The sequence below is a fragment of the Herpailurus yagouaroundi genome, unplaced genomic scaffold, assembly GCF_014898765.1.
Source record: "Herpailurus yagouaroundi ecotype Mexico unplaced genomic scaffold, PumYag 217, whole genome shotgun sequence".
In the NCBI taxonomy this organism is placed as follows: Eukaryota; Metazoa; Chordata; class Mammalia; order Carnivora; family Felidae; genus Herpailurus; species Herpailurus yagouaroundi.
Window position 1 is genome coordinate 1187404 of NW_024412448.1, and position 15132 is coordinate 1202535.

The window sequence follows — 15132 nt, forward strand, 5'->3', positions numbered from 1 at the left end:
CGGCCCCTGCCCCCTCCGGTCTCAGCTCCCGTCCCATCCTGTGTGGGCTGGCGGGCGCTCGGGGGGGGGGGGGGAGGGGAGGGGAGGGGAGGGGCCAGGCAGGGATGTATATCCCCCACCTGCCCGATGAGGTTCCGCAGCTGCTGCCCATAGGCCTCGATCTCCTTCTGCAGGATGTTGTGCTCGGCAATCTGCTCTTCCAGCTGGGCCATGCCGGGTCCGTACCGGCCCTCGCGCACCTGCTTCTGCAGAAGGAGCTGGGGGTTCAGCTCAGCCGCAGGGCGCCAGCCCTCCCACGCCCTCCCCGCGTCCCCGTGCGGAGGAGCAGAGTCGGTCGTTCGGGCAGAGGGTGGACAGGCCCGCAGAGCAGCCCAGGTGAACGGCAGGCAGCTCACCCCGGGGGACATGCTGCCCTCTGGTGGCCCTGGCCGAGCGTCATCACGACTGCAGTCCCCGATGCCTACTGGTCCCCAGAATGCAGAGCTCGGCCGCTAAAATGTCTTCCTGCCCCTCCCTGCCTCCTTACCTGCCCTGGCCTCGGTACCTCCCGCCTACACACCTGTCGCTAGGCTCTGGGACCCTGCGACACCTGCGACACCCGTGCCCTCCCCACTGTCCCTTCATTGTCATCAGGCACCGTTGTGTTGTGATATCAAGGCACGGTTCCCCACCCAATGCTCAGGGTGACACGCCCATGACCTGGCTCTGCCTGCCTCCCCAGAAAACCCCGCTTCCCACCCCACCCCAGTCTGGAGCCTCCCTTTCTTCTTTCTGGAATGTCCTCTCACCATTTCACCCCAACCTAACTGAACCCTCCCACCTCTTCACACACCCCTTCCTGCAGGAAGCCTTCCCTGGCTGCGCACGGTCCCCTGGGAGCTCTCCCTTCCCAGACCCTCCCAGGTGCAAGCACTCAGCAGGCCCCCCCCGCCGGCCCCCCCCCCCGGGGGGGGGGGGGGGGGGGGGTTGGGGGTGGGGCAGCTGTGATTTTGAGCTCCCTGAGGTGTCTCCGACATTGGGGATGACCCTGACCTGTTTCTGCTCCAGCACCCGTGCCCAGTCGACTCTGGGCCCCACGGCAGGGGGCAGCACCATCTTCTCGTACAGGGCGCGGTACTCGGCACACGCCTGGGTCACCCGCTCGTGCAGCTGCTTGATGCTACGAAGGAGGGGGGCCGGCAGGTCAGGGCTGGGCCTGGGGCTCCCCTGGAGCCCCGACGCTTCCGTTCTCCAGCCCCGGCCCCGGCTGCCACCCCACTCACTCCTTCTCGATCTCCTCGGCCTGCGGGTGCTTGAGCCGCCGGGCCTTGTCCACGTCCAGGAAGAGGTCCTTCAGCAGCACCTCGGCCTCCTTCAGGCTGCGGCCCACCTCCTGCCGGTGCTTCAGGGCCTGGTCCTGCTCGCCGTGCACTCGGTCCTGCGGGCGTGGGACCACATCCTCGCTGCCCATCATCACCCCTGCCCCGAGCCCCATTCTCGCATTCCCATCTGCCGGCCTCAGTGCCCACACCAGCAGAGGGCCAGGCCCAGGGCATCTGTGGGGCAGGCGCAAAGACTGGGGGGAGCCCCTTTGACCCTCCCAAGTTGGAAGTCCAACAGAGAAGCAGAGCGGAGCCCTCTCTCCCACTGTGTTTGGGGAACGACCAGAGAAGGCCAAGGGTGGTCTGTCCCACCTTCACCGCCTGCACTCCAGATGCTCCAGGGAGCCTCCCTTGCCCCCTCACCCCTGCAGCCTTACCTGCTGCAGTTTCTTCTGGGTCTCCAGGATGTCCCTCTCCACCTGGTCGGCATTGGCCTGCATGCGGGAGATGAGAAGGGCCAGCTCCTGGGTGGCAGCCCTGGGGTGGGGGTGGGGACAGAGAGCAGCCTGGTTGGAAAAGAGCCACCTGCATGGGGTCCACCTGTGTGGGGTCCCCTGTGTCCCTCGGCCCTATTCTTCTCCGCAGCCAGGCTCCCTGCCCAGAAGGGCGGCTTCCAAGACGTGGGGTCTCTGGTCTCTCTCTGCAGGAGGTTCTGGGAGATTCCCAGTCCTGAAGGTCGGAGAGCACTGTCCCCACATGAGGGTTCAGAGAATGGGGGTCTCCAGTGTGTCTGGCACAAGGGAGCAGGCCAACATCACCGTCCTGGCAGTGAGTTCCTAACCCCACCCAGCTCCCTGCCTCTCACTTGGGAGTGATTCATACCTCAGCCGCTAAGGCCCGAGACAGCATGGCTGGGCTTTGGGAGGGGCAGTGGGCTGGCTGGGGGTAGGGGAGCGGCGGCATGTCCCCCACCCCAACCTCCTCCCACCCCAGCCCTGTCTCCCCCTCACACCCTGGGCTTTGCCTATGCCCAGGCTAATAACCATCTGGAGGAGCCACACAGCACTGGGGCAGGGGGAGGCATATAGATTGTGCGGACACTTCAACATCCCCAGATTAAGGGGATTTAAGCCTAGATTAGGACCTGACTTGCTCTAGGTCGCACAGCAAGGAGCAGAGTAGAAGCCTGATCTGGCTCCCCAGAGTCCTTTGCACGGGGCACTTGCTGTGTGCCTGAGCTCACGCTCTGCAGCCTAGAGGGTCAAGCAAACCTAGTAAAAGGTAGAGTCGTCCAAGCCTCATAAGCACAGCACCCTGTGAGGTCACAGCCCCGGGGAAGGGGAAGGGGAAGGCTTCAGGGAGCTGGCCTTGAATTAGGGATCAAAGGATGAACCCCCACCCCTGGCTGCCCCAACAGAGGGATGGTGCCAGAAAGAACTCTGGGCAGGGGCAGCTGGGTGGCTCATTTGGCTAAGCATTCAACTCTTTCAAAAAAAAAAAAAAGTTAATGTTTATTTTTGAGAGAGAGAGAGTGAGTGGGGTAGGGGCAGAGAAAGAGGGAGACACAGAATCCAGAGCAGGCTCCAGGCTCCGAGTTGTCAGCACAGAGCCTGACGCGGGGCTCGAACCCACGAACCGTGAGATCATGACCCGAGCCAAAGTCGGACGCTTAACCAACTGGGCCACCCAGGCACCCCTAGTATCCAACTCTTGATTTTGGCTCAGGTCATGATCTCACGGTTCAGTTCCTGAGATTGAGCCCCGAGTTGGGCTCTGCACTGATCTCAAAGAGCCTGCTTGGGATTCTCTCTCTCTGCCTCTCCCCTGCTCACGAGTGCTCTCTCTCAAAATAAATAAACATTTTTAAAAAATGAAAGAACTGTGGACCAAACAGCCTGGGTATGATCACTTTCCAGAGCTATACTGCTGTGTGGCTTTGGGCAAGTTGCTTAAACTCTCTGTGCCCGAAGTGCCTCGTTTGTAAAGTGGGGCTTCAATACTATCTACGTCACAGTGTTTCTGTGTTAGGAGGATGAATCCACCTGAAGCAGCCAGCGCGCAGCCCGTGTAGTCGGCATCCAGCTAGGTCTTATCCCACTAGAATATAGGCACCACAAAGTTAAGGACCTGTTGGTTCTGTGTAAGGTGGCATCCTCAGTGCCTAGAACAGTCCTGGCACACAGTAGGTGCTCAATAAACGTGTCAAAGGACTAGACTGCACATGAGGGGAACAATGAGCCCTGTGTGGGGCGACTGCAGCCAGAGCCAACTGAGCTGTGTAGACAGAGCCGCCAGCTGCCCCAGGCTAGGAAAGCGCTGCCCGGGAGCCTGGCTGGGGACAGGGGGCTGTGGGTCCTGCCTGAGCCCCGGGTCACCTGTCTTCAGGCCTGGCCTCCTGGGAGGGCTGCTCCCATCGGGAGGAGCACAAAGGACAGGTCACTGCAGTGAGAGTCCTAACTGCTGTCTTTCCTGTCTGCCCAGAAGCCCAGCCTCAGTGTCATCACCCTGATCCCTATCAGGCTAATGAGCCTTTCATCTCCACTCCCATCTGCCACCTCCACCCTGCAGAGGGGGCTGACGGCCAGTGAGAGGGAAGAACGAGAAGGGAGCAGCCAAGTCTGTCTGCGGACCGCGGGGCTGTCGAGAGGCAGGCCGGGCCGGGCAGGGAGCTGGGGCAGCAGAGGGAGGCTCTGAGGATGTCCCAGGCCTTCTGGCCCTCCCCTTTCCCTGCAGCACCCTCTCCTCACACCCCAACACTGTAACAAAACTCAAGGCCCCAGGTGAGAGCCTGGAGAGGAAAGCTACAGCTTGGACCCAGCAGCACAACAGCCCCGCCTCCCTGCGCCAGGCACCCAGCCTCCCTTCTCTGCCTCCGTCCCTCTGCCCACCCTGTACCCAGGTTCCAAGGGTCAGCCCAGCCCAAGCAGAGCCGTGAGGGCAGAGCCACGGACAGGGAGCCAGGCACTCGGGTCTCCCAGCACCCCCCGGGGCCCTCCTCATCCATCGTGTCTCCTGCAGAGCACCCCCGGGCCCCTTGGAGAATGTGGGAGCCCCAGGCCGTCCCTGGCCTCCTGCTAGGACTGGAGCTGTCTGGGCAAGGGAGAGAGTCCACCCCCGGGGCCCTTTGGCCTCGGGACACTAAATGCCAGCACTGGGCTGGTCCTGAGCTCCGGGCGGGCTGCCATTTGCAGGTGGAAATGGGAGCACCTGGGCCGGGCACCACCCCGCTCCAGCCCGCTGCCCCGGGCCCCACTTACCGGCTGTGCTTGCTAGGGGAGCCCTTGGGAGAGCCCTTGGCCGGGGAACCCTTAGGGGACCCCTTTCCCTGGGAGCCTTTGTTCAGACCCTTGAACATGGTTGTAAAGGCAGGTGCCGCTCAGGCTGGGCTCGGCCGGTGCAGGCGGGTGGCAGGCGGCGGGCGTGTGTCCTCGCTGGCTGCTCAGCTGGGCTCTGGCGAGGTGGGGTGGCCAGGCACCGAGAAGGCAGTTTCTGGGAGGCCCCTCCCCGCAGGTGAGGCGGCGAGCGGGCGCCGGCCGGGGCTGCCACGCATGCACCCACACTGCCCACACTCAGCTGCTCCTGCACAACCAGTTTGGGAGGAAGAGGCACAGCCCAGAGGGCGGGGCGCCCGAGCCTGCCTGACTCCCAGAGGTTTGGACTTGTTACACCCACTCGCCCAGAGGGAAGCGGCAGAGATCGCATCCAGGCAGGCGGGGAAATAGCCGGGCCCAGGAGGGACAGGGTTGCGGACAGACAGAGGCTCGCGCATGCTCAAAGACAGGGGCCCGGCCTCGCAGCTCGGGCTAGGGGTTGATAAACACCTCCAGGCAATACAGGGCACCTGGCTACCGGGCTATCGGGCACGCCCCCACCCACAGCTCTTACCCCACCGGCGGGGGGCGGCTGGCCTCTGCTCTGTGCTCTCCACCACCACGATGGGGCAGCCAGGGGGCATTCACCCCAGACAACTGGCGCAAGGTACATTTTTAAAAGCGGGCACCACCCAGTTGGCTCCCCAGAGGACACCCACAGTCCCGCTGCCCGGTCTTCCTGGCTGGCTCAGTGTCATCCTGTCTGTCCGTGGCCCTGGGGCCAGATGCAGTAGGACATAACATCGCTGGGATCCTCCAAAGAGTCCGAGACCAGCTCCAGAGGGGCTGGGGCGCCCCTCCCCCAAGAACCCCCAGCATTAGCCTTCAGGTGCTGTTGAGCCTAGGGTCCGGCTGAGCCCCTTGGGAAGCTACTAGACTTGGGTTTTCCTGACTACCTCTCCTCACCTCGTCCCCCAGAAGTGGTCCCTGGTGGCTTTTTCTCGAGACAGGTGGAGTGGCAGACAGCCGTACCAGTTTCGTGGCCTCTTCCTCACACTGAGTGCCAGGGAGGCCATCTCGGTGGCCGCCTTCTCCCACGGTGCCCCCTCTATTGCCAGCCACTCATTTCACTGGCCCGCCGAGAAGAACCCTTCCGCGGCTCTAGAGCCACTCCCTGGAACCATTACAGTTTCGGTGGAGGAAGGGCTGGGGCAGTAGCAAAAGGGAGGGAGGCAGTCGTGCTGGGTTTGGAGGCCTGGGACCTCCCGGCAGGCCCAGCTGAGGGCAGAAAACACCCAGAGAAGAAAGAAGGATCCCTCCGACTGGAGACGGCAGGGACAGAGCTGAGACCGGCCGTGTGCGCCGGGAGGACAGAAAAGGTTTGAGTCCCTTTGGGCAGCATCTCATGGACAAGCCACCGAACTTGGTCCTGGGGAGGGGACACAGCAGTCACCCATCCTGGAGGGGCAGGGGCTGAGGGGGGCAGCAGGGGTGGGGAGGGCACCAAGGAGCCTTGACAGAGCAAGTAGCAGTAGGGGAGCAGAGTGGTCTCCAAAGTCCTGTTCCCAGTTGAACGTGATGGTGAGCGGAGCCAAGGATGGAAGGCCAGGCCCAGAGGGCACGTGGCCCCCGCCGCCCCAGCCCTCCCTCCCTGTTATTGCAGGGTGACAATTTTCTTCTAACACAACTAGCAATCAACCGTTCTCAGAAAAGGGCCATTGTTTAAATGACTGCAAGGTCCAGCAGCCAGCCCTGAATGCTAACTTCGCATATCCAACCAGAGAGCTCACTTCCTTATCTTCGAGATTGGACAAGGGGCGGCAGCCCCTGGGAGAGCCGAGACAGGAAGGCTGCCTTCCCGAGAGCTCCAAGTCTCTTCCTGGGAGGTGGTGGTCAATGGAGGGAGGGGGCAGGGAAAAAAGAGGTCTAGACTCCAGCCCTGGGAAGAGCTGGGACCAGGGGAGGGCCCCTTAACCGTGGACAGGGGAGAGGGAAGCAGACCCCCGCTGGAGAAGGCAGGAGGCGGAGATTTGGAACATTTGAGCTTTGTCTCCTGTCTGCAGAAGCTCTCCTGGAAATAAACGAGCGCCACAGGAGGCCTGCACACGCCCCAGCGATTAAGGCTAACTGATTCACTGCAAGAAAACCAAGAGGTGAATTCCTGGCGTGACTGTCTAATGCCGAGTCAAATCAGCACCCAGCTCCCCAGACAGGGGCTGACACGCAGGCAGGAACAGCCTGATCTCGGAGATGTTCCTAGTCAGATGGCAGTGATCCTGACCCCCAAGACTAAAAGCACAGGAGACAGGGAAGGGACAAAGAAAGAAACGATGTAGGGCTTTAAATATGTGAGCAAGCCAAGTATCACTGAGAAGGCCGGGATGGGACAGAGCCTCCATGGAGACCTGTACCGTCCCACACGGCAGCCACTTGATTTCAAAGACTCAGTACGAAAAGATGTAAAACATCTCATTGTTTTTTATATTGATTAAAGTCAAAATATTTTGGATACACTGTGTTAAATGAAATGCATTATGGGGCGCCTGGGTGGCGCAGTCAGTTAAGCGCCCGACTTCAGCCAGGTCACGATCTCGCGGTCCGTGAGTTCGAGCCCCGCGTCGGGCTCTGGGCTGATGGCTCGGAGCCTGGAGCCTGTTTCCGATTCTGTGTCTCCCTCTCTCTCTGCCCCTCGCCCGTTCATGCTCTGTCTCTCTCTGTCCCAAAAATAAATAAATGTTGAAAAAAAAAATTAAAAAAAAAAAAAAGAAATGCATTAAAAAAATAGTTTTATGGGTTGCTTTTCACTTCGCTTTTAATGTGCGTTTCCAGAAAACTTAAAATTACAGATGTGGCTTGCATTTGTGGCTCACAGTAAGTTGACCCTTGAAGAATGTGGGGGGTGCAGGGTGCCAGCCCCCCGTTAAGTTGAAAATCTCTGCATGACTTTTGACCCCCCCCCAAACTTAACTACTAACAACCTACTGTTGACTGGAAGTCTTACTGGTAACACCAATGGTCGATTAGCCCAGATTTTATATGTGATGTGTATTATATAGTCTCACAATGAAGAAAGCTGGAGAAGAAATATTAAGAAAGTCTTTAGGAAGAGAAAATCTGTTTATAGTACTGGACTGCATTTATTTTCTTTAAAAAAAAATTTTTTTTTAACGTTTATTTATTTTTGAGACAGAGAGAGACAGAGCATGAATGGGGGAGGGGCAGAGAGAGAGGGAGACACAGAATCGCAAGCAGGCTCCAGGCTCTGAGCCATCAGCCCAGAGCCTGATGCGGGGCGTGAACTCACGGACCGTGAGATCGTGACCTGAGCTGAAGTCAGAGGCTCAACCGACTGAGCCACCCAGGCGCCCCTGGACTGCATTTATTAAAAAAAAAAAAAAAAAAAAAAAAAAAGCCCTAAATAAGTTGGCCTGCACATTACACACCCATCTTTTTCAGGGGCCAACTGTACAATTCTACCAAACAGCTCTGACCTGGAAGCTGGACAGGGTGTCCCAACTTTCAGGCTTCCCAGGCCTCGCCCCTGCCACATCTCCTTCTGAAGCAGGCAGGCCGAGCTCCACCTGGCTCCTTGTCCTGCCCCCAGGGCCTCCCCTCGCCTGGAGCTTGCGTCCTCCTCTGTGGCGTGAGCAGCTGAGGTGGACTAGTCCAAGGTCTCCCCCCAGCACCGTGCCAGCTACGACTTCAAGCGGTAGCTGCTTGCGTCCCCCAGCCTGGAGCACGCAGGCCGAGTGACGTGAGCCACTCGCAGCTCGTGGGGGGCCGGAGCCCAGAGCAGGGCTGATCAGAACTGAAAGCCGCCCAGGTCCCAGTTCCAAGGCCACCATGCACGCACGCAGCTGGGCAACAGGGCGGCAGCTGGGACCATGTGCCAGGGCTTATGCGCCGCCTCCCCCCCCCCCCCCCACTCCCTGGGCTCCTGCAGAGAGGGGCATTCTTCTGCCTGCTGAAGCAGATGGTGGCAACTGCTGGCTTTGCCCTGGGAGCCATCACCTGCCAAGCTCCCGTGTGGCCCTCGATCAGGCCAGACTTGCATCTCTGCAAATTGCCCTGTTTGAACAGAAGCTCTGCCACCAGGCCCGTGGAGCCGAGCTGACTGATAAGCTCTCCCGCCTCACGCTTCCTTGGCCTGCTGAGGAGCGAAGGTGCCTCCACCAGCTGGGCCTGGAGAGGTGAGGGCTGCCGGGGCAGGGCGTTAGGGATGAGCCTCCCTCTGCCTGCAGGCGCCAGGGGAGGCAGAGCTGTGGGCCCCGGAAACCAACAAGCCTGGAGGTCAGCCTGGAGACAAGCAGAAGGTGACCATGGCTGCCTAAGAGCAGAACAGGAGGAAAAGGAGCTCTTCCTTTTGGGCCTTTTACAGGAAGAGTCTAGCAATTCAAACCAGCCAACAAACGAACCCCACCTATCGCGAGATTAGGGCCCCCCATACTGGATGGCGAGACAGAGAATACAGGGTGACCTCAGGAGTCCTCAAGTCCCAAGTTGGCCTGAGAGGACAAGGTCAAGGCGGCCTTCTGATGTCTGTTCCCCTCTAGGAGTGACTTCCCATCCCTAGCCTTGGGCCACAGAGGCCGGCCCAGTCCAGGTGCTGGACCAGTGCTGGGACGGCCCCGCCTCTGGGCCGCAGTGAAGCCTGCTATTGCACAAGCAACCCCTATGTTCCAGAAAGTTCCAGAAGTCTGCAGCTGCCCACTGTCACCCAGGAACTGCTGGGCCTCCAGGTCTCCCAGGGTGCCCAAGGGCTCCGGGCTGCCACCTTGAAGACCTGCGGCCCACCTGTGAAGTTCAGGTCTGGTGGAGGCGGCGAACCTGCACGGAGCCCTGGGCACTGGCCTGAGGAAGGACGAGGTTTCCAGAACAAAACCGAAAGAGCTAGCAACAGTCTTCACAGCTGAGGAGCAGCCCTTCCTAATTAGTCTTCCCTGCCAGGAAATTGGAAGCACCCAGGACAGGCAGCTCTGTGGACTCGGCTGGTTGTCCTGGTGACACTGTTTAGACCCAGCAGGGCCCGGCTCTGGAGGGAGGGCGGCAGAGAAAGGCTGTGGGGTGCGCTGAGGGAAGCCCACCCCGGCCAACTCCCTGCACAGCAGCCCCGCTTCCTGGACCCGGGGTTCACACTGTCCCAGGAGAGAGCCGCTCGCTGTTGGGCTACAGTGAGAAGAGACTTCTATGAACGGGTCCTAGCTGGGCAGGAGCTCCTCCCGCCACGCCCCAGGTCAGAGCCCCGAAGGGGCACAGGTGCCAACGGGCTACAGGCAGCACTGGAGGGAGAAGCACGTGTTCTAATGCCAGCTGCGTCCACAGAGGAGCGAAGGGAAGCAAATTCCTCTTTGTCAAGTGGCTGTTGGGTACTAAGCCCTGTGCCTGCTGTCCTTCTCCATTAGAGACAGACGCCCCTCTTTTACAGGTGAGGACCTCCACACCCTCTCCACTCCACACACGAGCCAGAGCGAGCTACCGCCACCAGCTTTCGGGGACCGGTTACCTGTCTGCCTCCTGCCAGATGTGGCTCTTTTCCACGTGTGAGGAGTCCTTCAACCACAGACTGAGCATGAGGACACACAGTGACAGTTAATGGAGGTGGAAAGAAAGGGGACCACAGAGGCCGGGCTCCCCCTCCAACACAACACAGAGGGTGCGGCCGGGAGGAAAGCGGAGCTCCCCCCCTGCTTGGGGTTTTCTGCAGGTCCTGGCACCTGACCAGAGCAGCTCGCCAGACGGACGGACGGGCTCTGATAGGGCCGTGGAGGCTGTCACAGTCCCGCCTTAAAGCAAAACGAAAAATCAAACCTTAGATCCTGAGATCAGTCCCTTAACAGTTCAAAATTGAAAAGGTCAGACAAAAGGTTCTCGGGAACATTCCATCGGTATTCATCATCCGAGATCCTATTTCCTCCAACTCCTACCAACTGGTAACACCACTAACATTGCAGAGCGCTCACCGTGCTGGGTGGTGCTTGCCGCCGGGCCCGTCCTGCCCGTGCCCCGTGCCGGCTCCCTAACACCTGGTAGACCCACGGGCTACATTCTTCCAGCTGGGGCTGTCAGGATGCAGGCAGCTTCCAATTTATCTCTCGGCTTTGGAACATCGATAAATTTTACAGCTAAACCTGGTTTCCGTCTCTTCCGTAGCAACAAGTGTCTTAAAAATAAAACTAAAACCAACACATGTTTTTCCGATCTTTGGACATTTTCCTAGGCCTCTGAAGGTTCCAAGCTTGTGAAGGCTGTGGATGGCCATGTGCTGTTTAGAATTCTGCCATCAGCTAGCTTTTGGTACGGACGATGCCAGATGAGCCAAATCGGCATCACAGCATCACAGTGGCCAGGCGGAGCACAGCCCCTCCCGGGAAGTCCCCGGAGTCCATCGTCCTCTCCTACAGGGGGTGAGGCCACCGTGGGGGGAGGGGTGCACTGCCACCACAGGCTGTCACCTCAGGGCCATGGTCAAAGGCTCAGGATGCCACCAGGAGATGGGACCCAGCCTGGCAGTGTTTTCATTTCCAACAGGGAATCCAAGAATTCTCAGCTTAATGTGAAACCAGAGAGGCCCAGTACCCCAGAACAATCACAAGAAAGGAGGAAAAACCGTAGGAAACTGGTAAGGCAGGGCTTGTCTGACCCCAGGTGTCTCAACGCTCCTTTTTTCCAAACAGGACCAACAGATTCACGGGCAACAAACTTGGCCAAATTATGTCTTTGAATCTGATGTTCAGCATTATCCCCTGGGAACTGAAGTTAGCTTTTCACTACTACCGCTTCTGCAAATCAAGACCGCCACCACTCAACAGACAAGCAAACAGAAACCGTGAGCACAGCAGCTGTAGGGCATGTTCTAAAAGTGCAGAGACCATGGGCGCCCTGGGCGGCTCGGTCGGTAAAGCGTCTGACTTCAGCTCAGGGTTCGAGTTCCAGCCCCGTGTCGGGCTCTGTGGTGACAGCTCAGAGCCTGGAGCTGCTTTGGATTCTGTTGTCTCCCTCTCTCTCTGCCCCGCCCCCCCCCCCCCTTGCACTGTCTCGCTCTCTCTCAAAAAATAAACATTAAAAAAAAAATTACAGGGGTGCCTGGGTGGCGCAGTCGGTTGAGCCTCCGACTTCAGCCAGGTCACGATCTTGCGGTCCGTGAGTTCGAGCCCCGTGTCGGGCTCTGGGCTGATGGCTCAGAGCCTGGAGCCTGTTTCCGATTCTGTGTCTCCCTCTCTCTCTGCCCCTCGCCCGTTCATGCTCTGTCTCTCTCTGTCCCAAAAATAAATAAACGTTGAAAAAAAAAATTAAAAAAAAAAATTACAGTGCAGAGACCAAATTAAGCTTCCCTTACTCTCTGCAATTTGGGAGACTGAAGTTCTGGCAAGGTCCAAACCTGCTGACTAAGCGCAGCTCATCTGGGTGGAGGGAGGGGAGCCACAACTGCAGGAACAGCACAGGAAGCAAAGCGGGTGCCCGCACCCAAACCTTATACCCCGAGACCTCACTCCATCTCTCGTTACCTGTGCAGGAAGGACTGAGTGGCCGCTGGCGTTTCATTCTGGGACTCTACCCAGCAAGTTGCGCCGGCCCAAGGAGCAGCCCAGGGCTCAAGTCTGAACCCATTCCCAAGAAGAGGGGAGAGCTGCTTCCTGGCCCGAGGACAGAATGGGGTCCTGCTTTTGGCCCTCTGTCTCCCGCGACAGGCTGTTTAATGTCAAGGGATCCCGTGTGAAGGGATGTACAAACTAACCGGAGACCTCGGCCCTGCCAGGTCTGTCTTCTTGTGTAAACATGTGCTCTTAATACTAAACATATCTTGTTACGGCCTCCCTGGCCGACCACAGCCACCACTACAGAGCAGCTGCCAGGGACACTGGGACAAAGGGAATTTCTGGTGTCGCCACAAGAAAGGAAAAGCTTAGAAAAGGTCAATCAGAATGACTGACTCCAGACTCTGATCCCCTACTGATGCCAGCACTCTAAAGAGAGTGGGAGGGGCAGGAAGGGCCATCTGCAACACAAAGGGACACCTTCCCAGATGGGGGCAGGAGATGCAGGCTGGAGGGCTGCCTGCAGGTGGGTGCCCGGCCCAGCTGTGGCTGGAGGGTCAGCAGAGAATGTGGTGAGGGAAGTACAGAACCTAGACCACAGCCTGGTGCTGCTAAGCCGGGGAGCCAAGAAGAGGGAGAAGAGGGTGAGGAAAAGGATAAAGGCCCCCAGGGCTCCCTCAGACCATTAGAGACACTGCTCCAAGCCTCTGGGACCAAAACCCAAGATGTCAGGCTCAGGTCATCCGCGCCGTATCGTCGGGGGGGGGGGGGCGGGACACCCCTCGACTGCGTGGCACAGATGGGAAAACTTTCCATTTAGAAACAAAATCCGCCTCCTAAGGCTCTCTGACCCAGAGCAGATCCTGAGGGGAGGAGAGCTCACAATCTGAGCACCTGGTGTCCTACACAACATTCAACTCTAACACAGGCGGCTGATTTGTCTTCCAGTCTCACTTCTGGCAATACCCACCCTCTGCAGCTTCCCCGGGAAAACACAAGGCACCGTGGGTTCCATCTTGAAAGAACAGTCTCAGGCCTTCATTAACTGCCCAACCTTCCCTTCAAGCCACCCTAGTAGGCTCCAGGTCTGTGCCGCAGGGAAGCCAACACTGCCTGCAGTGGTTCTGCTTTCCTAAGGGGTGAGTGTGCGTCCCCAAAAGGGATTCAGTGGTTTCAGATACAGCTCATGTCTAAATCATTTTTATTCCTAGCTTTCTTACACTGCTTTTGGGACTTCTGCTATCGATGCTACGAAAGAAATAGAAAAGGGTCACTAAGGGAGAAAGTTTAAAAAGCATGGAAATTGATTCAAATATCATTTATGGCTTCTAAAAATCTTGATGGGGGGCACCTTCTCGAACACTGCCCTATCTGGCCTCGGACACGGCCGAGTTGCCACAAGTCGGGGTACGCTTGACAGGACGGGATGGGTGAGGACACGTAAAAAATGGGCACAGTCTCCAGCATCTTTGCCTTTTAATATAAGATTTGTTTTCATCATTTCTGAGTGTAACACATTTCTTCTAAAAATAGAGCTCTTTGCTTGTTCTGAAACTTAACTTCCACTAGGAGGTGACAGGGAATAAGGCTGACCGTAATTTTGGGGTGACGCTGCCAGTGTTTCCTGGTCACAGACCCCTCACGGACTCTGGATGCTCAAAGCGAGGAGGAGTCCATTTCAAATCCATGGTACTGAAGAAACGTGACAGAAAGTTCCGAGCTCCCATCCATGCCTGGCGTGGACCCACCCGAACGTGGCTGACACGTGGCCAGATGGCAACGGCCCTTCCTCCAGGAGGTGCGGACAGAGGGATCCCGCACACGTCCACCGGAAGACAGCAGGGTCCCCTTCTAGCACACCGGTTAAGAATGTAAGTGCACGAACACACGAGACATAGGGACGCAGCGCTGAGGATGTTACACTCCGGCCCTGGGCCGATGCAGACCTGGATTTAATATCATGGACCTCGCTGGGGTTTTCTCACAATACAGATGAAGAGTGAGATTCTCCCCCTGCCCCCAAGAAGAGCTTAGTTAGCTCCTGAATCCAAAGATGCCCTTGATGTATCCAGTGAGGCCACTCTTGGTCTTCTGCTCCAACTTGTCCTCGAGGGGTGGGAAAGCCACATGGTTGAGGGCCAGGTCAAAGAACAAAGGCTTGCAAGGGATGGGTTGGAATCCTGGCGGGAAGTGCACGAGGTTGGCTTGCTTGGTCACAAGGGAAGGGTCCAAGCAGAAAGTCTCAAACCGTTCGACCAGAGGCTGGAAGGCAAATCAGAGGGAGGAACCCAGGCGTTAACCACAGGCCACCAGGGGAGCGTCATTCACTACGTGCTGAGCATCCAGTTCAGAGCCTACAGGGGCTCCCTCCCTTGATCCCCACAAATCTCCTATGAGGGTGCCGTCATGGTCCCATTTCAAAGCGGAGAGTCACTGAAGCCTAGGGAGGGTGAGCGAGGGGTGGGCCAGGACCGGGGCACAGGCCTACCAGACGTCCCAGGCAGAGCTCCCAGCCAGTGGAGCTGCTCTGCACAGTACACGTTCCTACACCACACTACACACTCCTTGTCTGGGCCCACCTAGCTGGCGCTAACCTTACCCAAGCAGCTCTGAGGTCTCTGAGTAAAAGAAGGGAGACAAGTATGGTGTTTACTTAGAAGTTAAGGGTCCTCTGCTCTGTAACCGAGCACACATTCCTAGTGAGTTATGAATCCTACTCTTCATTCCTCAAAAGCCCCAGACGTACCTTGTTATCCTTTACTTGGGAGGAAGTCTCCGTTTGGTGGGAGTCACTTGCATCTGAAAGTTGCATAGGGACTCCGTAAGAAGAGACACTTAACACACCACAGTCACATATGACACCTGTCACACGTATGGGCTCTAAATCCCAAGAGCCAACATGTGGGGAGGTTAGCCCTCTCCTTCCTGGGCCAAACTCTGCTAAGCACTGCAGACAAGCACATGATAAACCCAGAAGTAACGTCA

General features: G+C 58.0%; 2 protein-coding genes across 3 annotated transcripts in view; both read right to left on the reverse strand.

The window, feature by feature from the left end:
* Window positions 1–4870, reverse strand: part of EVPL (envoplakin) — a 17341-nt gene extending 12471 nt beyond the window's left edge. Inside the window, exons 1-5 of the mRNA XM_040456772.1 lie at window positions 4559–4870; window positions 1739–1838; window positions 1263–1417; window positions 1033–1159; window positions 49–245 (exon numbers count right to left, since the gene is read on the reverse strand). Of these exons, the coding sequence (XP_040312706.1) occupies window positions 49–245; window positions 1033–1159; window positions 1263–1417; window positions 1739–1838; window positions 4559–4656 (677 nt within the window). The 5' untranslated portion in view covers window positions 4657–4870. The remainder of the gene's footprint in view (window positions 1–48; window positions 246–1032; window positions 1160–1262; window positions 1418–1738; window positions 1839–4558) is intronic.
* An 8736-nt stretch (window positions 4871–13606) lies between these two features.
* The window catches only part of SRP68 (signal recognition particle 68), a 46856-nt gene continuing 45330 nt past the window's right edge, over window positions 13607–15132 (reverse strand). For both annotated transcript variants that reach the window (XM_040456463.1, XM_040456462.1), the window contains 2 exons: window positions 14894–14946; window positions 13607–14409 (listed from right to left, as the gene is read on the reverse strand). In XM_040456463.1, coding sequence (XP_040312397.1) covers window positions 14182–14409; window positions 14894–14946 — 281 coding nt within the window. In that variant the 3' untranslated portion in view covers window positions 13607–14181. The remainder of the gene's footprint in view (window positions 14410–14893; window positions 14947–15132) is intronic.